Genomic DNA, 27,731 nt, shown 5'->3' with positions numbered 1-27,731 from the left:
TACGGTGACAGGTTTCAGTTTATTGGAACAGCTTTGTATTCACAATTTATTGTATTAACTGTATAGAGATCACGAAATCAGGTTTTACAGTATTTATGAGATTTAATTCTGCATCATTTAGAACATAAGAGATACAATGAGAAGTAAAGCCAAGCCAGGCTCAGTTTAGCCTCCTGACACTGAGCTGGCTAGTCTCCTGCATCAAGACAAAAAATAAATTTTGGCAAGTAAGGCTTCTAGTCCTCTTCTCTACAAAGTTAATTGTTGTTCTTAGTCTGTTGAACCAAGGACGGTCTGAAATCAGCTGCATTACAAGTTCTCATAATTAGTAGCGGAGTTACAGTGATCAAAACATAGACATATACCTGAGGAGAGAAAGAGAGACATTAAATTGTGTTAAAACTTTAGCCTGTGCCTCAAGGGTTAGAGGAGAACAGCCTCCTACACATTATCTAATCATACAAAATAAAATTACACCACACAAACCAATTAAAATTAAGCAAAGCTATTCCACTATTAAAAAGTGCGTCATTTCACTCACAACCTCCAGCTCTTATCACATATTAGACTGTCTGTAATCCTATACGTGAAAGGTTAACGTTTTGCCTCCAAGTTTAAAAACATTTTCGTCACTGATATGTAACGCAGTGGGTCACTTACCTGCGCCAATGAGGAATACAAGGGCTATCCAGCCCAGGAAGAAGGACCAGGCATAGCCCCAGGAATTTGCATTTACCATTCCTGGAGTCTCACTAGTGTATACAGCCATAGCAACAAGCACAAAGAGCGCTAAAACCAAAGAGAGAAGAAAGGGCTGTCAACCAGTGCACTACACCCCCACATGAAAACTGACATCTACTACCCTGTGTCAGCCTAGCTGTCGCTACCATTCAGCATTTTAGTTGGCATTACTTATGTCAGCGAGGCTTATGGGAAATTATATCAATCTGACTCTGGCATGGGAATGCAGATAGACCCTGAGTGCAGGGAAACTGTTTTAAGTATCCCGGATATGTTTAAGTTTCCCTGATTGAATCATGACTAGCTAAAAGGTGTTAATGTCTGATTAAGAGGGTGCTTAGGACAATGGCCTGCTTGAATGGGACAAAGAAGCCAGAGGCTAATCCCATCACCATGCTTGCAGGTATCTCACCCTCCTTAGCAATTAAATTAACCATTGTTTCAAACTGTTTACAATTCTAAACAGAAAGATACTGGGGCATACAGGTTTCTATATTGAGCCAAGGTATAAAAGCCTGCTCTCTGCAACACACATGGATCTCTCTTTCTATCTAGCTATCTCTTGGCTTGGCACTCTGGTTCTCTCTTGGCTCTCCCTCTCTCTGTCTATCCTTCCCTTTATCTATGGAACACGAAGCTTAGACCATCCCCCTTTCCTCTTTCTCTCTGCCTTTCCCTGAAACTTCACGCTTCCTCTGAACTCTGTAAGGCAGGGAAACTGCGTTGCTCTCTATTTAATTGTAATGCTTAATTGTAATGATTATAAATATTACTTTTCTGTAAGCCTATTTCTAGAATATATTCTTTATATAATCACCTATGGCTGTGCTTTCTTTATTCTACTTCCTGGTGAGTCATCTGTGAGGGAACTAAACCTGGGATCAGCGTTTGTCAGGACGCCTTTCACTTAACCCCTACCACCATACATTGGGGGGGGGGGCACAAACTGAAACTGACATTTTGGGGGCTTTGTCTCTGTCCTTCCTGATGACTTGGGTAAGTATAATTCAATTTTTTTTATGTATAAGAGTGAGATAGAATCAAAAGCCTTTGGGAAACCCTTAGATTGATTATACATTAGACTGGATGACACACTGTTGAAAAGTTCCAGTAATATTGTGGGGTTTTATACTTGGTGAGATTTTATTTCAATTTTTGATTGATAGACAGAGTGAGATAGAAATCAAAAGTCCTTTTGGAACCCTTAAATTGTTTTAGACTGGATGACACAATTGTGAAAAGTTTCAGTAATATTTTGGGTTTTATATTTGGTGAGATTTTACTATCAAAAGTCTTTGTAGTGTTACCTGTGCCACTTTGCATTGTATGATTTGCTATTATATGCTTGCTAGGGTGTTGCATGTAAGAATATTTGAGCTGCTCTGAAGAAAAGCAGGGTTCAAAGTGAAAACAGTCACTCAATTAAGACACGCCACATCTGTACTAATAACTTTTACTTTTTTACCTTGTGCTTTTAATTCTATTTCTTGTCAGTCTCTGCCCTGGTGAAAGGCCCAGTGCACACTGGACTGGAACTGGCAGCTGACACCTCTGCTCTTCTAACAGACTTCTTATATTTTATCCTGCTAAACTTCTGCCTGTAAATTTCAGGTAGTAACCAGTGGGGGCAAGTGTAGGCATAAGTGTATTATTTTATGCCAATGACTCTTGCCTAACACGCTTTACCTCGCTTTTCTACCTATTAACTAAAGTCTCCCTCCTTCATAAGTGGGAGCATTTCAATCTCAAAGGCTACACACAGACAGGGACATTTAGAAGCCCATTCTCTCTCATGAAATATATGAGCAAGGCCCACGAACCAAGGCAGACTTCTGCAGCCTCAAATATGAACCCTTTTGATTTTCAAGAACTCACAGATATTGTACACAAATATTTTGACAAGAAAGGGGGTCCGTATGAGGGTAATTTTCCAGAAAACACATGGCACGATATTCAGAAACAAATGGTTTCTCATTCTCAGGAGTTTAGAAAGAAAACAGATAAACGCAAATGCCTTTTCATTCAAGGCCTCTATAGAGGACTTATTAGCATCACACAAGAAACCACTGACTTGAACAATCAGTGCCATCAGCTTTCGTTATTCTACTTCCTGGTGAGTCATCTGTGAGGGAACTGAACCTGGGACCAGCGTTTGTCAGGACGCCTTTCACTTAACCCCTACCACCATACATTGGGGGGGCCACAAACTGAAACTGACACCCTGTACCCCATATTATATGAACTTAAGAAAAGCCACTCTGAGTCAGCATCCTCTCTCCAACAGCGACCAGTGTGGGTCATAAGTACCTGGGAGATCCCAAAAAGTAGATCACATTTCTCAGATTTTGCCATAATTTAGGGCTCCTTTTACGAAGGTGCATTAGGGCCTTAACGTGCAGAATACCACACGTTAAAATGCCACGAACACTAGCCACTACCACCTCCTCTTGAGCAGGCGGTAGTTTTTCAGTTAGCGCACGTTAATCCGGTACATGTGCTAAAAATGCTAGTGCACCTTCGTAAAAGGAGCCCTTAGAGTATACACTTCCCCTCCCCATTCGCACTCGCGATTTCACATAATCACGATTTATTTTTGGGGAGGGGGAAAAAAAACAAACCCATATTTTTGCCTTCACCCCGGCATCCTAGCCTTACCTGGTGGTCTAGCGGGCTTTCGGGGCAGGAGCGATCTTCCTACACTCCTGCCCCGTGTAGATCACCAATAGGAAATGGCTGTGGGGAGTTCCAGTCATAGTCTCAAGAGACTACGGGAACTTCCCACAGCCATTTCCTATTGGTGATCTGCATGGGGCAGGAGCGTAGGAAGATCGCTCCTGCCCCAAAAGCCCACTAGACCACCAGGTAAGGCCGGGATGCCGGGGGAAGGCGGGAGGGAGGCAAGGGTGGGTCAGAGCCGGATATTCACGGTATTTGCCTATTCGCAGTCTGGCTCTGCCCCTATCCCCTGCGAATAACGAGGGAGATGTGTAGCTGGAAAAGATCATGTGATCACGAGAAAAAAGTTGAATAAACAATATAAAATGGCCACTTTTTTTTATATAAGTTCAAAAAGTTTTATTTATTAAGCTAGTAAAAAAACAAAACACAGAACATACATTGCAATGGAATATTTTGTCACAACAGAGTGTCAGTGTATGGAACATAGTATTATGGAGAGATAAGCACATAAAACAGAGTTATAGCAAGCTGCATATAATAGTATGTGAAACATGAGGTTGGCAGGATAAATGAGAATTTATATGCTACAAATTGAGCAAAGCATAGCAGTACCAAGGTCACACATTAGAAACAGTGTTGCAATAGGAAAATAAGGCAGACCAAGTATGATGATAAGAGCTGAATGCATCAGGCTTATTTCTTCTCCTTGATATTATTATTTCACTCTGATCTGGTATAGGAGAGATAAAAATGAAGAGAGCAGTGAAGCTGGAATGAATCATGTAAAAAGGAGAGAGGGGGCACAGGCTGGATAGAAGGGGGAGAGGGCAGACAGTGGATAGAAGGGGCAGATGCTGGATTGAAGAGACAGAGAGGACAGACGCTGGAAGGAAGAGAGTGAAACGAAGATGAAAGCAGAAACCAGAGATGACAAAATAATTTTATTTCTATTTTGTGATTATAATATATCAGATTTAAAATATTTATCCTTCTAGAGCTGGCGTTAGACGTAACTGGGGACTGCAAAGCCTAGGCAGTGCTTCTTTAGCTTCCAGCTAGCTTAGGGTGCTCTCTAACCAGGGGGTAGTTGCCCTAGTTGCACTCCCCTAAAACTATTCTTGTCATGTGTGACTGCAGTATTCTGTGTAGCATTCTGTAATAATTTGGCTTGTTCAGTTTTCTTGATAGTAGAGGGGGACAGGGTTTTTGTTGATCTTTGCTCTGTATTATTTGTATTTATAAAATGACAATTGTACAGAATATTGTTTTTTTTTATACTTTAATAAAATACATTCAATATAAAATCATAACTGAGGCTTGTGTGGATGGCATCAGTTGATTTGCGGGGACCAAGCTCGCGGAGATGGGGCGGAAACGGGTTTTTTAAATTTTAGTCCTAGTAGTTTGCCGGTCCACAAATTAATTCTTTTATTTCTGCCAGTCCACGGGTGTAAAAAGGTTGAAAAACACTGTTTTATATGATGTGATCTCAAATGGGAAAATGCTAAATTTATTGCAACTGCAATAATCATTCGTCATATCAAAGTCTCAAGCTTATAAATGTTTGCAGTTGAAGAAGGCCATTCATAAGGGATTCCCTGATTGGCGCAACTTAAAAAATCAGTATAGCTTGCCGGACCTATGTTTCCAGACAGATTTGCAATGGCATTAGGCTGCCAAGTGGTACAAATGAATATCTGAATATTTGAATAAAAAACCTAAAACAAGCCTAAAAGATATTTGGAGCCTTGAGATAAATCAGCAGATTTCTGAGACTCAATGGCCATGGATTTGGACTTGGAGAATGAGATGTTCAGCGTCAGCAAACTTGTTTTTTTTTTGTTACATAGAAATTTTTGGACCCCAGTTCATTTACAAAAGATGGACAGTTCAAAGTCTAATAGATGCTGGCATTGTCATCTTGAAGTAGGGACACTGGATCATTTGTTGTTTTATTGTGCCTTGATACTCAATTTTTGGAAATCAATCTGTGGACATATTAATTTGATACTCGGAACATTGATTCCATTGTCCTATGATGTGGTCATATGTGGGACATTGTTGAAAGCTAAAAATCCATTAGACAGGTATAAAAGCAGACTTCTTATAATTATGAAAAGTTGCCATACAAATGTTCACCAGGACAGGCTAAATTTTTCCTTTTGGTGGGGAACTTTGTGTCAATGTTATAAATGAATTCAGAAATATTGGGCCATAATAAAATATTTAAAACAACATTGGGTGCATTAGCGGAATTTGTCAAATCAGATTAATTGTATAATCTTGTAATTCTTTTCACCCACATCCAGAGAGGGTAGGAGGGAGGGGGGAGGAATATGTTTTGTATTGTATTATTTGATTGGATGTAAGTTTGAAAACTTTTTGCACTTTGTATTAGAATTGAAAATCAATAAAGAATTATTAAAAAAAACAACCAACAGCCAGGAGTCTCTCCTGGCCGTTTAAATTGTTTTAAATATCAGGTCCATGATTTCTCTCAGCTTTACTAGATATTCTTCACTGAGTTCCTTTTAAGATTCTGTGAATTTCTTCAGTGTTAAACTATTTGCCTTTCCACTTTCTGCCACTGTTTTGGAGAACCACATTGGAAACTTCTTTTACTTTTCAGGCATAATGATGTGTTGCATATATATAGCTCCTTTTAGCTTTGTGCACTGTTCTTTCACTTCATCTACCCCTTCCTATCCTTAAGAATTGCCCATTTATCAGAGTCAGCATTTTAGAAATTCAAGGTATTGAGCTTCATGTGATGCCTCTTCTCCTTGATTGTTATGTCATACCATACCATTTGATAATAACTCGTGCTCAGGTGGGCTCCTACCTAAACACTAGAAAGATTGTGTCCATTTGTGAGTACCAGGTCCAATAATGCTCCTTTCTCTTATGGGTTTCTTCACCATTTGTCCAAGCAGAGCTCTATGAAGTGCATCTACAATCTCTTTACTTCTCATAGATTCTTTATGTGGGATAACCAATTTATCTCCAGCAGATTAAAATCTTTTATCAACAATTCTTCCCCCTTCAGCTAGGACTGGCTTTCCTATGCAATTTATATTCCCCCTATTAATTAATGCACTGTAGCAATGGTATTGATGCAATAGGAACAGTGAAGGATAACAGAAAAGCAAGCCACATTTAAAACTCAAGAATCTTGCTATGCAATGATCTAAGAGAAAAACAAAATGATTTAAGACCAACAGCAAATTTAAGAAAAACCACTAAAAGCAGAGCAGCAAAATTCAAGACAAGAAATAATATTAAAGAAATGCTTAAAGAAATGTATCCTAGCTCCAACTCCACTCAGCCTATCCTAGAAAAAAAAAAGGCAATTGGTAGCATTAAATTTAGGGTGAACTGCGTACCTATGAAAAAAATGAAGATGCTGGTCACCAGGGCCCCAGTAATGCGTCTGATTTGCCACTTAGCAAAGGAGGAGATGGCCACGAGAATAGCAAGGACATTCAGGACAGCAGAAAAGGATATGCAGCCTCTGGCCAAAGCGATGTACTCTGGAGAAAGAGAGAAGAGTCAGGTTGAAATCTGCTCACTGAGTTCAGAAGTCACCAGCCTTCATAGTGACAGTTCTATGAATGACCAAATCTAGTCTTAGGGCTGCCAGTCATTCCAGATTATCAAAAAATCCAGTCCAGGTTTTACCCTCATTCCATCTATTCACTTGTAGCTCAAGCCTTTTTTAGAGAACTTGGGAATACAGGTCCTTAGACTTGCAGGGCGTAGCCATGGATGTGTCTAGGACCACCCAGTTTGAGCTCAAGCCCACCCAGCAGTAATGAACCTGGGCAAAGCCAGCGTGGGAGTAGTAGTCTTGGCTTCTGTGATCTTGCATCTCCTCAACAGCGGTTCCCACACACTTCCTTGCTGCTAACCTGGGAGCATCTCTTCTGCTGTGCCCCGCTCCCTTCACAACTTCCTGTTTCTGCTCGAGCTGGATGCAACAAAAGAGAGGCTTCTTGGTTAGAGACAGGGAGTAGCTGGCACTGACCTGTGGAAGTGAGAGAGGTGGGAGTGGGAAGGAAAGAAAGAAAAGATGCTGTACATGCAGTGCTGGATAGTAATTAGTTACAGTAATGCTAGTTATTGTAATTGTTTATTGAAAGCTTCTATACCACTACTAATGACTGGGGGAGTCAATTCAGAGCAGTTTATACGAGCTTTGTAATGGTGTTACAATGCATGAGCTTCTGTAATGGTGTTACAATACAAAGTTTGCATTTCCTGGATGGTTTCAATACAGACATTATTAAACCATAATTAATACATTATTAAACCTTAATCAATTATTAAACCGACTTCTTTTTGCTTCATAGGGCAGTCTGGTCACCTATAATATCTAATAAGATAGATCCATCTACTTCTTCCTATTGCTGGTCGTGTCATCAAGCGCCTGGTACACTGGAACATCTTACTCTGCATTGGGAGAGAGTTTGGAAAACTATATGTGATGTACTGGAAATTACAGATTCTCTCACCTTCCATGTGTACCTCAGAAATGCCACTGGTGATGATTCCTTTAGGGAACCTGCGCCAGATCTATAGGCTTCCCTCTACCGCATGCCTCCGAGAATCTCGGCGAGAGGGAGAATTAGAAGGCCTTGAGCATGCACAAGGCCCGGCAGAGGCAGGAAGTTCTTCAAGCGACACCGACACATCCTGTGAGCTGCGTGCCGGTGCCAAATGGGGGGTAAGTTTCCAATTGTTCGGGGCGGGGGTGCCGGTTCATGAGGGGGGGGGGCCTTTGCGAGCGGGGGGAGCGATGCCGGTTCTCGGGGGGGGGGGCGTACTCGCAAATCGAGTCAACACTCGGTTTGCAAGACAAGTTTTGCGAGAATGTTTTGCTCGTCTTGCAAAACACTCGCAAACCGGGTTACTCGCAAACCGAGGTTTGACTGTATTTATATTTGAGGTGGGGGTAAGACAGCACATAGAATTTTGTGTCCATCCACTTTGGGCTCAGGCCTGCCCAAAACTGGATGTCTGACTATACCAGAGACAATGAGGTAAAACCCAGATTGGCTCCCCTATTAACAGTGGTTCTCAAACCTGTCCTGGAGGATCACCAGCCAGATGAATTTTCAGGATATCCACAATGAATATGGATCACATCGATAGTGAGTAAACTTATGGAAGCACTAATCAAACAAAAATTAGATACGATCCTGAACGAGTAGAATCTGCGAGATCCCCATCAACATGGATTTACAAAGGGAAGGTCCTGGATATGGGGGAGTCATGTACTGGATATGGACGTCATGTACTTGGACTTCATGTACATGGACGTCATGTACTTGGACTTCAGTAAAGCTTTTGATAGCGTCCCACACCACAGGTTATTGAACAAGATGAATTTGATTGGATTAGGTGAAACATTAACTGCATGGGTTAAAGACTGGCTTAGAGGTAGACTTCAGAGGGTGGTGGTGAACAGTACCCTCTCCGAAATGTCGGAGGTGATCAGTGGAGTGCCGCAGGGCTCAGTCTTGGGCCCAATCCTATTTAACATCTTCATAAGGGACCTGGCTCAGGGGCTTCGAGGTAAAATTACATTATTCGCCGATGACGCCAAAACTATGCAACATAGTAGGCAAAAGTACAGTGCCAGACAGTATGACGCAGTACCTACACTTACTGGAACATTGGTCCATGACTTGGCAACTAAGTTTCAATGCCAAAAAGTGTAAGTCATGCACCTTGGCAGCAGAAATCCATGCAGATCTTACACCCTAAATGGCGAGACCTTAGCAAGGACTACAGCAGAACGAGACTTGGGGGTAATCATTAATGAAGACATGAAGACTGCCAATCAAGTGGAGAAAGCTTCATCCAAGGCTAGACAAATGATGGGTTGTATCCGTAGAAGTTTCGTCAGCCGAAAGCCCGAAGTCATAATGCCATTGTACAGATCCATGGTGAGACCTCATCTGGAATATTGTGTACAATTCTGGAGGCCACATTACCAAAAAGATGTGCTGAGAGTTGAGTCGGTTCAGCGAATGGCCACCAGGATGGTCTCGGGACTCAAGGATCTCCCGTATGAGGAACGGCTGGGTAAGTTGCAGCTATACTCACTCGAGGAGCGCAGAGAGAGAGGGGAGACATGATTGAGACGTTCAAATATGTCACTGGCCGTATCGAAGTGGAAGAAGATATCTTTTTTCTTAAAAGACCCACGGCAACAAGAGGGCATCCGTTGAAAATCAGGGGTGGGAAACTTCATGGCGACACCAGGAAGTATTTCTTCACCGAAAGGGTGGTTGATCATTGGAGCGATCTTCCTCTGCAGGTAATCGAGGCTAGCAGCGTGCCAGATTTTAAGGAAAAATGGGATAAGCATGTGGGATCTCTTCATGGAAGAAATTAGGGGGGTGGGTCATTAGAGTGGGCAGACTTGATGGGCCGTGGCTCTTTTCTGCCGTCATTTTCTATGTTTCTATGTTTCTACCCAGGATAACCATATTTGTAAACTAAGAAAAGAGGACACATGACCCTTCCTCCGCCCATGACCCCATCCCTCCTCACCCAAAGTTCCCTGCCTCACTCCTGCCTCTCACTAGTCTTGACCTACTCTGTCCACCCCCCAGTGCAACTTTTATCTATTCCTCTCCAGCCCCACACCCAGCCCCTGTGTCCCCATGTACCTCCTTGGCGCTGAAAATTCAAATCTCGGGCAGCCAACAATCGGCAGCATTAGCAACATTATTCTGCTACCTCAGCCTGCCCTTTAAGCTTTTAGAAACATAGAAACATAACGGCAGATGAAAGCCAAAAGGCCCATCTAGTCTGCCCATGAAGCTTAAGGTTTGCCTTGGGTATCTAGTACCCTTGCATCAGCCCTACCCCCTTCCCGGGACATTGCAGACTAGGCTCTGACACCTAAGACCCTTCCCAAAGGGACGGGCTTAGGCATCTGAGCCAATCAGGGCTTTAGGCTCCTCCCCGTGCATCACTTGGTCCACTGGAGAGGGGAAGGCCCGTCATTTTCCACGGGAGGGGCTTGGAGCTAGAGAGACATGCTTCCCTCCAGCTCCCAACGTCTAGCAAAGATAAGGGGGGGAGGGGGAACATCTGGTGTCAGCAGGGAGTGGGCATCCCTCCTGCCTTTTTGTTTCCCGAGAGGAAGGGAGAGGGTGGGTTCGGAGTCCAGGATTGGGTGGAGGTATAGCGCGGGGATATTCAGCCAGGCAGGAGGGAGTAGGTATCCCTCCTGCCATTTTCACTGCCAGGGAGGGGGGGAGTCACGGTGCCAGTTCGTGGGTGGTCATTAGGGAGGGCCATCAGTGTGGGGGGCTTTTTCTTTTTTTTTAATGGGGCAGATTGTGCATGTGTAACACATGCACATCTGTGCCATTAAAAAAAGCCCTAACAGCAGTGGCTGCTTCACTGCTGTTAGGACTCTGCACATGTGTCAATCGTGATTGATCTGTCGGGTTTGCATGCAAATGATTTACACCTTCGTGCAAATCATTTGCATGGAAACTTGGTAGCGCCTCAATCGGACAGGGAATCGGCCAACAGCGATCCAGTCGATATTACGACTGACTTTAGTGCTTCTAGCCCTAAGTACAAATACACATGTAAATGCAAATTAGTACCAATTAACTCCAATTATCACCAATAATTGGTTGCTAGTGTCAATTAGCAGCTAATTTGTCTATGAACTTATGTGCATGACTATATACAATACAATATAAATCTTTATTTATATACCACCATTGCCTCATGGAAGTTCACAGCAGTTTGCATAAAAATAAATAATAATAACTTTATTTTTATATCCCGCAATACCACAAAGAGTTCAGAGTGGTTTACAGAAGAAGAGACTGTATACAGATAGCGATGTTACAGAATACTTTTGAAATTACATTTGCATGCTGAGGATAGTCAAGTTTATCTGGGCTGAAGTGGGGTCAGAGAAATTTGTCAAAATGAGCTATTACAACATTATAAACTGGTTAGCAAATATTTATATCTTTTTAAGTACAAATTCTGTAATCAAATAGGTCTTTAACTCTTTTTTGAAACTCTTAGGGCTCCTTTTACTAAGGTGCGCTAGCGTTTTTGGCGCAAGCACGAAATTATCTCATGCTAAACCACATGGCACGCTTCGAGAATAACGCCAGCTCAATGCTGGCGTTAAGGTCTAGCACATGCGGCAATTTAGCGCAGGCTATTTTGTACGTTAAGGCCCTAACGCATCTTAGTAAAAAAAAGCCTTTAAAGTTAATGTGTTTATTGATCATAATAGGCAGAGTTTTCCATAGTTTTGCTATGTGGTAAGCCCAGGTTGAATTGAAAATTCTAGTGTATTTTATCTTTTTAATTTCATGATAACAAGGTATGGTTTTGCCTTAAATTCAAAGTTGATTTGTTACAGAACTTAAAAAGTTGTGGAATGTAATCTGGTGTGTCCCCAAAGCATGTTTTGAACAATATACAGTAGAATTTATAAAGAATCCTAGCTTCTACCGGTAGCCAATGACTATTGGAATCATGAATTTGTTCCTTACCGATGCTGGAGTTTATGTTCTGGCACACTCCCAAAGAGCACCTTTGCCAGAGTCCCCAGTGCGCTCTGTTATCCTTATCATATATCACCGCCCAGTAGTCTGTCACCAGAGAGATAAGCAGCAGAATAAAGCTGATGCTGAGAAGAACTGTGCCGGCAAGTTTGCACCACATCTGGCAAGCGTGTCTGTGACTTATGGATGTTGCCTTAAATGTTCAGCCAGGGGTTGTTACCTGTTTCCTAGAATAGGAATTGGAAAACAGGTGGAAGAGAGACATGAATCTATTTATTTCTATTCATTGACCTTTGACATACTTTATAAATGGAGCCATAATTTTCTAGATTCCTGGTAGCATCCGAGCTCCAATTGAACTATGAAAGTCACAGGCTCTGTTTTGGCATCCATGGACCCACTGAAGTTCAGGTATTCTCAGGACGAGGCATGCAAGAGGTACTGGAGAAAATAGAATTCATAGCTAAAGCTACCAACAAATTCTAGGTCATAAGAGCTAGGCTGAACAAGTCCTGGTTTTTCTCTTTTTCATCTATAAATGTAGGTTTTGCTTATAAAGGCAAATTGGAAGGAAGCACAAGGCCATGTAATGGGGTAAAGTCTGAACAGGAACAGTCTGTCTACAATAGCTTGGATCTCTCTCTTATCTATCATCATCATCATCATCATCTATAATAAAACGCTAAGCGTGCATGCGCACTCGTGCCGCGTGTACCCTGATCTGTCGCGGCGGCACGAGTGCGCATGCGCGCCAGACAAGCTTCCCTGCTCTCCACCTCACAATACGGAAGTTTCTTTAGATGCTGACGATCGCCTCCACAAGCCAGGACTGGGGCACAAAGAGCGCCTCCTTCTCCCCCCCCCCCCCCGGGACGAACCGAAAAACTGACCCCGCCGCCCGGGACCCAAGTCCTTTGCCACCCCACCCTTCCCTTCCCACGGACCCGACTACGAACCTTGCGATTCCAGCATGTGCAGCAGTCTTCACACGCTGCTTCGGGCCCTTCTACTGCCCTGATTTGCTCTGCCGCGTGTCATCAGGGACGTGCCAGAGTAAATCAGGGCAGTAGAAGGACCCGAAGCAGCGTGAAGACTGCTGCACAAGCTGCTGGAATCACCAGCTTTGTAGCCGGGACCGCGGGAAGGGAAAGGGGGGTAGAGGAAACGCTAATGCTACTGCACAGGGCACCCGTTAATGTAACAGGCTTGCTTTCTTGAGGGGGTAGGGAGACAGAAGGGGGCCATGGAGAGACAGTCAGGCATGGAACAACAGATAAATACAGGTAGGCAGGGGGCCAGGGAGAAAGACAGAGAGACATACAGAAAGAAAGACAGGGGCCCAGGGAGACAGATAGAATAAACACAGACAGACAGCAGAGAAAGAGAGAAAGAAACCTCCCTACACACACAAACACTAGCCAAGGATAGAGAGAGAGAAAGAAAGAATGACAGACAGGGGGCCAGAGAGACAGACAGAAAGAAAGACAGACAGACAGACATCTGTTCTAGCACCCGTTAATTTAACGGGCTTAAAGACTAGTTTATATATAATTAATAATGAAATTCAGTGGCTACTCTCAGAGGACTACCTTGGCCAAACTGAGCTTCAGTATGCCAAAATAGTCATTAGTCTAGTCACAATACTAGAATTCAGATATTCTTCTTATCAATTATTTTGAATTTTCTCTTAAATATCTTTGAGCTATAAATATTCATCTTTAGCTTCTTCAGGCACTTTGGATCAATGGGGACAACAACATAAGAACATAAGAATAGCCTTACTGGGTCAGACCAATGGTCCATCAAGCCCAGTATTCTGTTCTCTATGGTGGCCAATCCAGGTCACTAGTACCTGGCCAAAACCCAAGGAGTAGCAATATTCCATGCTACCAATCCAGGGCAAGAAGTGGCTTCCCCCATGTCTTTCTCAATAACAGACTATGGACTTTTCCTCCAGGAACTTGTCCAAACCTTTCTTAAAACCAGCTGCGCTATCCGCTCTTACCACAACCTCTGGCAATGTGTTTCAGAGCTTAACTATTCTTAAGTATCATGTTTCGCCGTACAACTGTTTCAAAGCACGTCCCCTTACTTTAGCACAACTGCCATCTCAGCTAAAATCTTTCAACTGGACTAATGACCATTTTGGCATAATGAAACTCAGTTTGGACCAAGTTAATCCTCTGAGGGTAGCCACTGGAGGTCCGTTATTAATTACTATATATATAAATATATTAGGGAGCAGTTCTTTTTGTAGTGCATTGTTGAGACTTGTTTGGGATCCTCATCATTAATTTTCCTGTGAAGAGTGCCTATTGAAAGTTTTTCCAATAGCATGAAGCCATCTAGTCACCTGAGTTTTGGGTCATTAGTGGGACTGGACTAATACTTCATAATAACAAAGACAAGTTTGTACCTTAACCCACAGAACAGGATCATTTGCGGAGACTGCCTCAAGAGATGGGAATGGCAAATATCTACCTGTATGATTGCGAAATAGTACTGATGGGGTGCAATTCTATAAAGTTCAGCAAAATGCTGGATACTTAAGTATGAATCCCATATTGGGATATGGATACCCAGACTCCATTACAGAATACTAGCATGTCAGTATTTACATGCCAACACAAAAACAGTGGGGAAATGCAAAAAGTATCTTAAAAAAGGAAGATTGAATCTCAATTAATAGTCCACAAAAAATATGTAACTCTCTTCCTAGAACATAAAAATTCCTATTACAACTTTACATCATTCTTCAAATTTGGAAATCTGGTTTATGCATAAACCTTCCATAGTTGAAGAATGATGTAAAGTTGTAATAGGAATTTTAATGTTCTAGGAAGAGAGTTATATATTTTTTGTGGAATATTTACATGCCAGCATTTACGTGCACTCACTTATGTCATGTCAATGGCAGGTATAAAAGCACACAGCTACATATTGTACTTCAATGCATAAATAATAATGTTGTATAACATGTGGGCCTAATTGTAAGACATAGCTAGAGACCGCCAATATTCAGTGGTTTGCCGGCTAAGTTGAACAGCCAAATAGAGCCACCTAAAACGTTGGCCGTTAAGACTTAGCCGACTAGCTGCTGTATATTGGCCTAGCTGGCTATGTCTCAGCTGGCCAAATCTAAACTGGAAATTCAATGCTGGTCACAAGATACGGCACTGGCATTGAATTTCTGGGTTTGTTGCGGATCTGAATATCTGGGGGGATAAATCTCACTGAGGTTCATTCATATACAGTACAACAAATTAAGTGGAAAAAAAAGACTTCAGTGCTCAGAGTCCAGATTAGAGAGTTGCGCGGGGACAGAAATCCCACCCAACCCCACCTGTCCCCGCCAGAATCCCACCCATCCCCACCCGTCCCCGTCAGAATCTCCTCCATCCCCGCCCGTCCCCACAAGGAATCCCCTCCGTCCCGCCCGTCCCCATGAGGAATTCTCCCTATCCCCGCCCATCCCCACAAGGAATACCGACTGTCCCCGCTCGTCCCTGCCGTCCCCCATAAAAGTTACCTGTCCCCTTAGTACTTATTTGTATTTGGGACAGTGGAGAGTTAAGTGACTTTCCCAGAATCACAAGGAGATGCAGTGGGAATCAAACCTAGTTCCTTTGGATCTCAGGTCTCTGCACTATTAGGCTACTCTTTAGCCTGTCTGACACTATTTGGCCATATTGTTAAGATCTTAAAGAAGTTGACTAAGAAGCCTGAATCTGTCTATCATACCATCACTCCCTCCACACCATCATTCATTCATCTATCTCTAACCATAAGTATGCAGTGTGCTGCTAATGTCTTATCAAGGCCTTCTGGCCAGCTTTTCTTCGCTATCGCTCTTTGCTGTCATAAAAAAAAAAAAGTTAAACGAGAGACTCTAACAGGGAATTCCTTTTCTGCAGTCTGTCTCTCTTTACGCCATCACCATGCATGCCATTCTCAGCTGTCCATCGACCTTGTTCCATCCAGTTCTCTTCCCCCTCTGAAATAATTTCTACACTGTGAAGACATAGTTTTGTATGCACGATGTGCATGTGAGTGCCTCACAACTGCACAATTGATAACTCTGAGAAATGCAAGAAGCTCGAAGTGTGTTGGACATAGTATTTGCCCCCTCCCCCCAATTATACACATAAGGCGAATAAAGATCTCTGCAATCTGACTGCACCAGCCTCGCAGGTTAACTCGATACCTTATTGCACGAAAGGGAAATCTGTAAACGCTGAAAATGAAGGCATTCTAAGAATAACGGAATTTCCTCTCCCGGCCCACTTCACGCACTCCCTGCACACTGGAGAGCCCCGATTCAACTTTCTCAGCCTTCCTCCAGGGATCCCTGTCACATGGATCCCTGTCGCATGTCTTTGTTTCCAATTGGTCACAGCTGGGTTGAAGGTGGATGTTATGTAAAGGCATGAGTGGGGAGGGTGGACTTCATACATGCTGATTTCCTATTCTAGGCTTGCATGTGCCACTGTCTGACCAATCAGCAGCAATGCAGTGAGCTCAGCATGTAGGCACATTGAGCGCCTTCGTTCTGAGCTCACTGCTCAGAATCGCTATTCCCGCCGCGGCGCCGGACTGGTATCATCTTGAAAATTAGGTAGACCTCAGAATGGGAGATCCCAGTTCCATCCCTGCGGGGGTCCCGTTGGCCTTGGAGGGGTCCCCGCGGGAGTCCCGTTGGCCTGGGAGGGGTCTCCGTGGAAGTCCCGTTGACATTAAGGGGATCCCCGCGGATTCCCGCGATCCCCATTCCCGTGCAGACCTCTAGTCCAGATGCCTTCTTATATCAATTACCTACAGGCTTTAGACATTTCAATTATTTGTCAAAAACTCCACTTGAAATTACTATTTAAAGCAGATTTGTCTAGTTTCAAACATTATTAAATCTGTTTTAATTAATCATTTGTCTTGAACACCAACTGAGAATACAGAATTGTAAGGATTCTTTCCAGCTACAGTCCTCTCAGAAACTCTTCCCTTTTTTGCACACAGACCCATTTTCTTACAAAAAAAACTCTATACCTACCCCTACCCTCCCCCCCACACACACACACACACTTCCTGCATTTCCTTCCACCTCATATGCTTCAGGAACTAACAGCCACACACAATGCTACAACCTGCCTTCACCACAAAGCCCACATTAGATACTGATGTGTTCTCTCAGCCTCTAACAGGAAATTCAAGGTTCTTGATAGCAGTAGTGAACAAATGAGTTCTTTACTTCACTAGAAGAGAAATACCGTTTAAAAGACCTTTTAAGGCACCTACAAAAATGGTGCCAGAATCGCGCCTACCGAGGCACTTTATGATACCTAACGCCACTATAGGCATGGCTAACACTGGAAGTGGCATTAGGTGCCTTAAAGAGCCTCCCTAGGCAGGATTCACATCAAAGGTAGGCATTGGAAGTATAGGCCTTGAAAACTCTAGCCTACCTTTCACAAAGTCATGATTCTCTAAATGGTACTTTAGTGTGATCAAAATCAGTATAACTTGAAATCTGAGTTTGGTTCCTTATTGGAGCAACGGATATCTAATTTCACTGCCAGTCGGGAGATGTATGGAAGATAAGTGCTGTTATTTGCAGTTTAACTTGAGTATTTTAAACTGTATTTTTATAAATTTTCCTCATGGAGTTTTTTGACCTGGGATGTGTCTTTTATGACAGTTTATAACTGGTCATATAGTTTCTTGGTTGTTTCCTTGAAACACTGAGGTCTTTTTCTCCATGTTAGATACTTGCCTTTCAACCTGCTACCTGCCACTATTAGCAGCTTTACATTGAATATTTGTTGTAATTTTTTTGATTTTTTGATATTCAGCTTGAATACATTTTTTGATACTTTAGTGCAGTGGTTCTTAACCTGGGTCCCCAGGGGTTCGGTGAGTCAGTCTCACGGGTTCGGCGGAGGTCAAAACACACCTCCGACTCATATAGCGTGCAATCCTTTTCGAGGATGCTGGACATAAAAACGAAGAAAAGGAACAGACTTTGTTGTGAAAATGACATGAGAGTGGCACTTGCCAAGGTAAAGCCGCGCATTTCTGAACTGGTCTCTGAGAGGCAACAGCAGAAGTCACACTGATTTGCAGTAAATTTCATTATTATGTTATTATTATTCAAAATATAGGAGAACTTTTTTGTTTTCAAAATTGATATTATTTTTTTCCCTCACTGTATACCTATGTTTTGAATTTGTAAAAATCATATTTTATTTTTCCAATAAAGAAGGGTTCGGTGAACACGCATATGAAATTGGTGGGGCTCAGTACCTCCAACAAGGTTAAGAACCACTGCTTTAGTGTGATCGACATGCAATCGGTGGCTGCCGACAACACCGATGTTTAGAGAATCTGGACTTAAATGTCTTGCTCAGAGTTATAAGGAAGAGGCTGAGATTGTACTCACAACCTCAGATGGTGGAGCAGCAGCTCTAACCATTAGGCCACTCCCTCCATATTAAATGATGGGCTGAAATAAGGGCTGAAAATGAAAATTACTTCTGAATCAGGTCAAAACTGATTAACGGGGAAGAGAAAATATGATCATGTAGTTCCTTTAACACCCATGTTAAAGGAGCTACATGGTTATCTTGAGGCTAGAATCCAATTTGAAATTGTCTCTTTGGTACACAAGGACCTTCACCCAGGCAGCCCACATTATTCAATCCATTTGTTATAATTTTACTTTACTTCTCCAGTACTGAGATTTTTTTTTCTATAGGCTCTTTATTCAGAAATAAAGTTAGTGTCCTCAAAATGGGAAGCATTCCAATGGTTTCTACCAATACAATTGGATTATCTTCCTTTAGATCTGCAGCTACAACTGTTTTATTTAACATTTAGGAAACTTTTAAAGGCTTAATTTTGACCAAATATTTATTGGTCAATATTTAGCAGGTGGCAGTCAGCGTTTGTTGAAGTGCCGATGGTTTTCCACTTAATTTGGTTTAATTAGCCCCATATATTCAATGCTAGGCCATCTATTCAGCGCTATGTAGATGGCGGGGAATGGCTCCCAGCCATCTAAACAGCACATAGTCAGCTATCTACTGATATTCAACTGAGGATAGCCAGTTATCTCACACTGAATATCCGGCTTAGCAGATTGGATGGTGGCTGGCTATATTGCATGACATACACGGTCACTGCCAATATTTAGTGACTCGCCAGCTAAGTTTTGCAGCCAAAGACAACCACCAAAAAGTGTGGTATATCTGGCCTTTGAGATATAGTTGGCTAGTTGCTGAATATTAGGATAGACAGATATATCTTGACCGGCCAAAAATAGACCACAAATTCAATGCCAGTTACAGGATATGGCACTGGCATTGAATTTCCGGTATCATCGTGGACCACGGGAGATCACCAGCAATCTGCCACGGTATTAATATTAGCCTGTGAATATCTGGAGCTATCCTCACTAGCTTTTATGCAGGTTCTGGCTGAATATTGCTTGGGATCCATATAAGGTGATATCAGGGTCCCCTGACCCAATTTTAATTCTTCTTCTGATTGCTCCCCCACCCCAAAGTTTGGGCCCCTGACTGGGATCCCCAAACATAGAAGCTGCCGCCAAACATAGAAGCCATTCAGTACTCCAGTAAGCCCTCTCCCAGGCTTTCCAACCATAGAACTTCTTCTATCCTAGCATGTCCCTCCCCTCCCCACAGGCATTTTGTGACCTCTAGCAATAAACTTGTAGTATATCACCCGGGTTAGTTCCTAGGGTAGTATCTTAGAGGTGCTAGAGTTTAGTCTACCAAATAAGACATGAGGGTCAGGTTGAGGGGAGGAACGGGGAGGGGGACCCTAGATACCAGGGATATTTGTCAGTGTTATGGGCACGGGGTCTCAGATTAGATGGAGGGGGGGGGCTGTTAGAATACCAGGGAATCTTTTGCAATGTTGGTGGCTTTGTGTGTGTGTGTGTGTGTATGTATGTGTGGGGAATTGGGTCAGTGGGAAGAAGGGGAGCTGCTCAATTCTCAGTGATGTTATTTTTTTTTTTTGGGGGGGGGACAGGGCAGGTCAGATGTCAGGTTGGGATTTGGTCAGGGGATCATTAGACTACAGTACAGGGCAACTAACCTTTCTTTGCTGCCTGGCAGCAACATTTCTTATGTTGTGTTTGCATTACAAGATAATGTGCCCTTCTTTGCATTGTTAAACACAACAAATACACTCAAATTTTGCCAAAAATCCTACAATAGAAATAACGTAACGAGGCAAATCAAGGCAAATCAAGTCACATGATTTTGGTTGTGAGTTGTGAATACAGGTTTAGCTTCCTGAGCGCCCTTCAAACAAACCCTGATGTGACTTGATTTGCTTCGTTACGTTACTTCTTTGCATTGTGGCAGGACAGCTAATAGCCTCATTAAAATACATTTTAATAAACTGTGTGCAGACGTCTACCATTTGAGTAAACTTATCGCTCAACTCTTTGCTCCAAATGACCTGTACAGCGCACACATTCATCTCGATTACTATGTGCTACTGCCCGTGGTAGCTTTCTTCTTTGGTCCCTCAGAGGTTTATTGTGCCCTCAGGCAAACAGATAGATAGACAACCATTCTTGAACCCCTTTCTATATACATGCCTTTTTAACTTCCACTGAATTGGAAAGTATTACAATATTTGAAAACTGGAAATGAGAAAAAGAGAGAGTTGCCCAAGCAGTATTTAATGCAGGAATCCACAGGTGTCCAAGACTGAGGGAGGACAAAAGGCATGGAATGGAGTGATCCAAACCATGGTAGTATAACGTACGAAAATTAAGCTACAAAAAGGGTCCTTGGGGTTGGGAGTTAGGAAGCCCCTGTAAAAATCAAGAGGAGCAGGCAAGGATTAACCTTCCTCCCCCATTATAATATAAGTACTTTTTAAAACCCTCAAATGGGGCCCTGTATGGATCTGACTGAAGAGGAAAAACAATATTTAAGAAGTGCTGCTTGTCAACCACTCTGACTGGAGGACAATACACAAGGAATGGGAAGAATAGACAGAACTCTGTGAACAGTGCTGACACTAATTCCCCCCTCCCCCCCCCCCCCAGAAGATGACATACCAGGGCAAAGTCATGCCTTTGTTTCGTTGTGGCAGAAGAGGAAGATTGTCTGTGAGAGTACCGCCAGAGGTGTGTGATTGAATTTTGTGTTAAACTTGGAAAGAGTGGTAATGAAACTCTTGAAATGTTATGGCAAGCATACGGTGGTCAAATAATTAGCCGTGCTGCATAATCTCACCAACACATCTCCCTCATCTGCCATGAAAAAACATACAAAGTTCTTCCTCTTGTTGTGACCTAACAATGAAGACGACGACAGTCCAGCTACAGATTCAGAAATGTCAAAGTATGAGCTTCACTAGAACCAGCACAGCGTTGCCACATCTACTTCTTGGACAGAAAAAAAAAGAGGCAGTCTCTTTACTTTTCAATCAGCCCTCATATGTATCCTATCCCTAAGAACATAAGAATTGCCACTGCTGGTCAGACAAGTGGTCCATCATGCCCAGCAGTCTGCTCTTGCGGCGGTCCTTAGGTCAAAGACAAGTGCCCTAACTGTGACTAGCCTTACCTGCGTACGTTCTGGTTTAGCAGGAACTTATCTAACTTTGTCTTGAATCCCTGGAGGGTGTTTTCCCCTATAACAACCTCCGAAAGAGTGTTCCAGTTTTCTACCACTCTCTGGGTGAAGAAGAACTTCCTTATGTTTGTACGGAATCTATTCCCTTTTAACTTTAGAGAGTGCCCTCTCGTTCTCTCTACCTTGAAGAGGGTGAACAACCTGTCTTTATCTACTAAGTCTATTCCCTTCATTATCTTGAATGTTTCTATCATGTCCCCTCTCAGTCTCCTCTTTTCAAGGGAGAAGAGGCCCAGTTTCTCTAATCTCACTGTACGGCAACTCCTCCAGCTCCTTAACCATTTTAGTCGCTCTTCTCTGGACCCTTTCGAGTAGTACTGTGTCCTTCTTCATGTACGGTGACCAGTTCTGGACGCAGTATTCCAGGTAAGGGCGTACCATGGCACGGTACAGTGGCATGATAACCTTCTCTGATCTGTATGTGATCCCCTTCTTAATCATTCCTAGCATTCTGTTCGCCCTTTTCACTTCCTTTTCACGGCTTCATTGACTTGTCAACCAGTACTCCCAAGTCTCTTTCCTGGAGGCCTCTCCAAGTACTGCACTGGACATCCTGTATTCGTGTATAAGATTTTTGTTACCGACATGCATCACCTTAAACTTATCCACATTAAAGCTCATTTGACATGCCGCCGCCATTTCTTGAGCGTTTTTATGTCACATTGCAAGTCTCCCTGTTTTACTTTCATTTCCTTCAGGGAGTACAAACCCTGGAAACATGCCAGTCAATACTGTTATAGAATAATGCATTATTCTACAAGATAAGAAGAGCTAAGATGTGCACACGCCAAAGCACCAGAAATGGTAGATCACTAGAAAAAGCACATGATAGGACAAGCATTGTGCTTTGCTGGAGGAGACTTTCTGATTCACCTTAGTACTCAGTTTTATGATTGAAGTAGTTTCAGTGACTCATCCCATAATCTTTCATTGGTATTATATCCCTGACACAGCCATCATTTAGGTGAAACTTGGCCATGTCGGCTTATAATTTATAAGTTTGTGTAATAAACTGTATAAGCACTTCTTATGTTAGTATTATTGATTTGCTACAATTTTCTTGGTTATTCTATTCTATTGTACAGATGCCGGGAAAAGATCAAATCCACTACCAGATGAAAAACTGGAAATACTAGATAAAGATCCGTTGCTTTGACTCACCTGCATGTAAGATTTATTCCATCAGATACATACTTCTGGTATAGTTATAATTTACACCAGTACACACAGGTGCATATTTAATGATGGGGCCCAAAAGTCCATTGGGCCATTCGTCAAGTTAGGAAGGTGAAAACTGGAACCGCTATTCAGAAAAGAACCATCACCACTTAGGACAGGATGCCTGCCAGTCTATGTAACAAAATCAAAGGGAAAGCCCGCAGTGTGCTCAGATGCATAAGAGCAGCTATCGTTAGCAAGAAAACAGAGATACTGTGCTACTACCCCATTATAGGCCATTAGTGAGACACTACTCTGCCTCCTGTGTATAGACACTGAAAGGAGGGAACAGTTCAGAGAAGAGCCACCAAAATGATACAAATCCTACAAAGAGAGGCTTATGCAGCTCAAAATATATTCACTGGAAATGGGGAGAGATATGACAGGGAAATTCACATATTGAGCAGGCTTTTAAAGAAGCAAAGATAGGTACAGTTTCTCAGAAGAGAGGAAAAGGTCCTGATATAAAGCAGAAAGGAGGCACTGAGGAAATACTACTTAACTGAGAAGGCAGTGGATACCTGCAGTTTTAATGATCTATGGGCAGAGATGCAGGAATTGAAATCTGTGATGGGATTTAAGAAGCTCAGATCTTTTACAGAAGGCATTTGCAGGAATAGTATTATGAATACAGTGGCCAAACTTATTTTTGGAAAGAGAAAGTATGACCATGTTTCCCCATTGCTGAGAAAACTCCATTGGCTTCCGATCCATCATAGGATACAATTCAAGTGTGCATGTATGGTTTTCAAACTCCTTTATGGAATATTTAACTCTTTGATTCCCCTTAGTGGGAATTCCTTTAGATCCTGCTATTCAAGAATTACAATTCACAAATTAGCATTTCCTTCTCTGAAAGGTATTAAATGCATTAGGAAGCTTAGTAAATCTTTAACTTTTAAATTGATGAGAATTTGGAATGGACTTCTAGATTTTCTAAGACTGGTAGATCAATTATTTCAATTTCAAAAAAGTTTAAAAACCTGGTTGTTTTCACAATAGTTAATTTGATTTTAGCTGTTGTATAGTAATTTTAAGCAATTCAACATATTTTTTTCTAACTTTTTCCATCCATCTAATCAATTTCTGTTTTTATTCCACAGTTTTTACTTGTTATGTTTCATTTTTTTATGAACTGTAAACCAAGTCAAGCTCCTTAGGGAGTAGATTCGGTATATAAAATGAAGACTAGATTAGATTAGATTAGATTGGGTAGATGGTACGGGGCAAAGCTGGGTGTTGGGAATCTGTATTCTGTACACTCCCGTACCCTCAATGGAAAAATAGGAACCGATGTCTTGGAGACATTCAAGTTTATATGCAATAGCCAATGGCTGGGAAATGTCCTTACCTGAAGCAGTAGAATCAAAATAGTGAGAGATGTAAATTACATACAGTAAAAGGCTTATTAAAGAAGATGTCTTCAACTATCCATGTCAGGCAGCTCACTGAGCAAAAATAGCTATTAAACAATTGGCCTCAAAGTCCATAGACCAATCAGTGTCCCCAGGTACATATTTTAATCCTAGGCCAGCTGCAGAATACCAACCTAAGGTAAAAAAAAACCTCCCTACAAATGAGGGAGAAAAACCCTTAGGCCAAAATCTGGTCTCGAATAGTGCTCATATTTAGACTGCTTCAGATGGACAGAATTTCAAAGTTTGTGAGAAGTTTTAGCAAAAAAAATCGTAACACTTATCTTCAAACCGTCGTCATGCTCTCAATCCTAGAAGACTCACAAACTTTCTGTCTTCCATCCACGACGATTGTAATCCAGCACAAGTGTAGAAAATATTCCAAAATGATGTAACTAGCAACTAGCTCTGCTCTCAACAAGAGCCTGTGCATGGCCTTGTTTAGCACAAAGGCTATTAGCACAAAGGCTGCACCAGGAGAATATCAAATCTCACTTCCAAACGCTCACTAGCTATTTTTGCTCAGTGGGCTGCCTGACATGGATTGTTGAAGACATCTTCTTTAATAAGCCTTAACTGAAGCAGTACAGATGAGCCTAGTGGGGCAGAAGAAGATAGGCCCATTGGTCCTTCTCTGCCTACATCTACACACTTTCTACAGATCTATGCAGTGGCTTAACTTTGTTTAAAAGAAATGTCTACTTTAAAAAAAAATTTTGAAATATACTCTATCCCTGTAATAAAGGATGAAAAAAATACAGAATTCTTTGTAAAACTATCTGCCTCTTACCTTCAGGAGATTTCTGAGGCTCAGTGTCTTGAAGATGGTGGTATCGTGTCTACTGAGTGACTCAGCCTCTCAGCATGCTGTCCGGCCTAACCCATGGACCACCACTAAAGATTCAGTGGGAGGAAATAACACTTCTAGCTCACTCTGCACCTCTGCAGATGACTGGAACTGCTAAATTTTCAACTCAGCAGAGAGACCTTTTTTAGTTAGTGGTAAATTAGTGTGATTATACATTTAGGGTGACAAACTGTCAACCGTGTAAACTGAAGACCTTCTCTCCCCCCAAAAAAAAACCGATGACAGCAAAAAAGCAAAATTTCTTCACTTTAACAGGGGTTCTCTTTAGACAACAGGGAAATAAAAGTATAAGAGCTAGATTCACTAACCTGCCTCTCCGTGCCCGATCCGTGGCCGAACCGCGGCAGGCCGACCAATTCACCAAGGCTCAGCATGCAAATGGGGGCAATCAGAAGAATGTCCCCCACTGACCACATGGATCACTAGTGAGTGATCCTGAAGCATGCGCATGCTTATGGAGCTGCAAGTGGCTTTTTTCTGTTTTTTACTACTACTTCGCAAGCCCGTGTTTTTAACCCGTGGGTTATAACCACGGGCCCGCCTGCGGGGGAAGGGCAGGAGAGTCGGGGTGGTGAGCCGGGGCAGAGAGAGGAGACTTGGGGCTGAAGTCGGGCTGAAAAGGGCAGAAGAAGTCGGGGTGAAAAGGGCAGGACAGGGCGAGGAGAATCGGGGCTGAAGTCGGGCTGAAAGGGCAGGAGAAGTTGGCAGAGAGCAGGAAAGGTCGTGAGCGACTGGTCCCCACCAGTCGCTTCGTTTTGGATCGGCCAGCCCAGTCGGTGTTCCTTGAAAAGCTTAGTGAATCGTGTCCTTCCTACTTTGCATGCCGTTTACCCTCATTTGCATGAGCAGATCGGAATCAGCCACGAGGTTAGTGAATCGGGTTGGGGGGTCGCAAAGGGGTCTTGTATGTTTAGATATATCTGGAGCATTTGATTCGGTTGATCTCCACAAATTGTTGGGTAGATTATATAACCTTGGAATGAATGATGTTTTCAATTGGTTTAAAACATACTGTTAGGACATTCCTTTCAAGTGAGGAATGGATGTAAGATTTCAGGAGTATATTCAGCTAGGATAGGAGTGCCACAGGGATCGGTGCTTTCTGCCCTATTATTTAACATCTATATGGCTTCTAAAGGTAACTTATTTGGGTCCTTAGGAGTTGAATATCAAATATAAGCAGATGATATCATTTTTTACTTCCCAATAGGTGGAGGGGATAAGATTGTTGAACAATTATTGACTGTATATATATGTGTAAAATTGAGGAGTAGATGGGAGAACAAGGACTGAAACTAAATGTAGACAAAACCGAAATAATGTTTGTAGGAAAGCCAGATTACCAGTGGCCTACAGAGGTGAAAGTTATTGATGATGTTCTCTTGGTATATGAGTCTTTGACCATTTTAGGTGTGAGGCTTGATTCTGGCCTAACAATGAAGCTGCAAGTAATTAAGACCATTCAAGCATGCTTTGCACAAATGCACTTGTTATACCGATTGAAACCAATGTTAGCGCCATATGATTTTCAAACTGTTGTTCAATCTATGGTTTTGTCGAGACTTGATTACTGCAATGCCCTGTACCTTGGAATAACAAAAGCAAGATGCAGGGCATTGTAGGTTATGCAAAACGCAGAAGCATGATTGATAATGGGATTATCTAAATTTGATCATATTTCACCATATCTCCAAAAATTGCATTGGCTTCCTGTTACCTTCATAGTACAATGTAAAGCAGTGATGATCTGCCATCAATTCTTGTATGGAAACAACCCAGAATTGTTTAAGAATAATATACTCAGCTATATACCAAAAAGATCTTTGCGTTCTGAAAATTTAGCTTTACTGAGGACGTCTGTGAAGCCACGAATTGTTAAGACTGGTAAAATGACTCTGTTGTGCAGGAGTTAAGTTATGGAACTCCTTGGTGGGTCAGATATGAAATTGCTGTGAAAAGGGCAGGTTTAGAAAACTACTTAAGACCCAGTTATTTGTAGATGCCTTTTCTTAGCTATTTCTGGTAAAGATGATGAATTATCCACGATTTTTATTATCTAAACTATGGTATCTTTCTGAGGATTGTTTGCATGTTATTTTATCATATGTCTATTTTATTATGTATTTGTTTTATCATGGTGTCTATTTTAAACACCAAGTATGTAAATTATGTAAACCGCTTAGTTTTAAACGGTATATCAATTTTTAAAATAAATAATAAATAAACCGATTGGTATACGATCGGTTTGCTTAGTGAATCTAGCCCTAAGTACACTAGGGGCTCCTTTTACTAAGCTGCATTAGCGTTTTTAGTGCACGCAGCATTTTAGTGCACGCTAAGCCTGCGCTACTTGGCTAAAACTAACACCAGCTCAATGCTGGTGTTAAGGTCTAGTGTGCACGGCAATGTAGTGGGCGCTATTCCGCGTGTTAAAGCCCTAACGTGGCTTAGTAAAAGGAGCCCTAAGTTTTAAAACATTTGACCTGCTAAATTAAATTCTCCGCTTACAAAAAAACTTGATAACATTTGGCTGCAAGCTGTCTGGCAGTGCACAAACCATTAAATAAAACTTTGTATATAA

General features: G+C 42.2%; 1 protein-coding gene across 3 annotated transcripts; it reads right to left on the bottom strand.

Moving 5' to 3' along the window:
• Nucleotides 1–25,202, bottom strand: LOC117345862 (claudin domain-containing protein 2-like). 3 transcript variants are annotated; one of them, XM_033915128.1, is made up of 6 exons: nt 25,073–25,202; nt 11,967–12,205; nt 7,329–7,444; nt 6,804–6,950; nt 661–789; nt 1–365 (listed from the first exon to the last, which is right to left on the bottom strand). In XM_033915128.1, the coding sequence occupies exons 3-6, from the start codon at nt 7,336–7,338 to the stop codon at nt 310–312; spliced, it is 342 nt and encodes a 113-aa protein (XP_033771019.1). In that variant the 5' UTR covers nt 7,339–7,444; nt 11,967–12,205; nt 25,073–25,202; the 3' UTR covers nt 1–309. The 3 variants fall into 3 exon arrangements, with proteins under 3 accessions (XP_033771019.1, XP_033771017.1, XP_033771018.1); XM_033915126.1 differs by lacking the exon at nt 7,329–7,444; XM_033915127.1 differs by lacking the exons at nt 7,329–7,444; nt 25,073–25,202 and adding an exon at nt 22,811–22,940.
• Nucleotides 25,203–27,731: the final 2,529 nt, after the last annotated feature.

This window comes from Geotrypetes seraphini, chromosome 11 (assembly GCF_902459505.1).
Source record: "Geotrypetes seraphini chromosome 11, aGeoSer1.1, whole genome shotgun sequence".
In the NCBI taxonomy this organism is placed as follows: Eukaryota; Metazoa; Chordata; class Amphibia; order Gymnophiona; family Dermophiidae; genus Geotrypetes; species Geotrypetes seraphini.
This window is presented reverse-complemented; position numbering and strand designations above follow the sequence as displayed.